Source organism: Acomys russatus, chromosome 20 (assembly GCF_903995435.1).
Source record: "Acomys russatus chromosome 20, mAcoRus1.1, whole genome shotgun sequence".
Lineage (NCBI taxonomy): Eukaryota > Metazoa > Chordata > Mammalia > Rodentia > Muridae > Acomys > Acomys russatus.
Genome location: NC_067156.1, coordinates 20,710,124 through 20,711,407, shown reverse-complemented (window position 1 = coordinate 20,711,407; position 1,284 = coordinate 20,710,124). Strand labels below are relative to the sequence as shown.

The following is a 1,284-nucleotide window of genomic DNA, read 5'->3' as shown; positions in this document are numbered from 1 at the left end:
GCGCTTTAATCAATTCTGCCTAAGTTGTGTGTTTTTCATTTTTATGCGTATCGGTGATCTTCCTGCATGTTTGTATGTGCACTACACGCATGCCTACAGTGTCAGCGGAGGCTAGAAGGGGGGGAGGGGAGTCAAATCTCCTGGAACTGAAGTTACAGGTTGTCGTTTGCTGTTCTGTGGGTGCTGGGATCTGAACCTGGGTCCTCTGCTAGATCAGCAAGTGCTCTTTACCACTTGTCCATCTCTCCAGCTCCTTCCTTAGAATTCTGAGGTAACTGTAGACATGTAGATACTTGTAAAGAAATATTTTTTAAAAGTAGGAATGAAAGGAAATTGTTCACCCTTCTCCCAGATTCCTACATTTAGCAAAATTTTAGCAATGTTAAGACACCTGAAGGTCATTATTCATTACGTCAGCAGAGCTGTCCGTAGTGCGTCCTTTTATAGCTACAGCCACTCTCAGCTATCGTTTAATGATGACAGGCCTTACTCGGCGACTGAAACATACAAATCAGGATCTGGTAGACTGTACAACCACCCTTCCGCTGTGGCCGACCAACCGGCTCCTGAGGATCTAGTAACTTCCGGTCGCGGGCGCCAGATCCCGGAAGTGCTAGCCCCGTTTCCAACGCCACTCGGTCCGAGATGGCGGATCTCCACCGCCAACTCCAGGACTACCTGGCGCAGGGTAAAGCGAGCAAGCCGGCAGCTACAGAGCCGCTGCTCGCCGCGAGGGACTCGGAAGAGCCTGCGGCCCGGTCCTGGCCAGGCCGCCCGGTTCTGCGATGGCCGTGGGCACGGAGCCCTGCCGAGCCGCCGCCCGCGGGCTCCCGGTGCATCCCGAGCGTGACGCGCGGGCAGCGCCTGGCGGCGGGCGGGCTGTGTCTGCTGCTGGCCGCGCTGTGTTTCGGCCTGGCGGCGCTGTACGCGCCCGTGCTGCTGCTGCGCGCGCGCAAGTTCGCGCTCCTCTGGTCTCTGGGCTCCGTGCTGGCGCTGGCGGGCGCGGCGCTGCTGCGGGGCGGCGCGGCCTGCGGGCGCCTGCTGCGCGGCGAGGAGACGCCTTCGCGGAGCACGCTGTGCTATGTGGCCGCACTGGGCGCCACGCTCTACGCGGCGCTGGGCCTGCGCAGTACGGCGCTGACGGCTCTCGGCGCCTGCGCACAGGTGGCCGCTCTGCTCTACGCGCTGATAGGGCTCCTGCCCTGGGGCGGCCTGACGGCGCTGCGCCTAGCGCTTGGTCACCTAAATCGCGGGAGCGGCCGGACCCACGCGCTCCCGGTGTGA

The 1,284-nt window shown here is 61.0% G+C and overlaps 1 protein-coding gene across 1 annotated transcript; it reads left to right on the top strand.

Moving 5' to 3' along the window:
• The first annotated feature begins 606 nt into the window (after window positions 1-606).
• Window positions 607-1,284, top strand: Sft2d3 (SFT2 domain containing 3). The gene has a single exon (XM_051163160.1). It carries the CDS (start codon window positions 646-648, stop codon window positions 1,282-1,284), a length of 639 nt encoding a protein of 212 aa, XP_051019117.1. The 5' UTR covers window positions 607-645.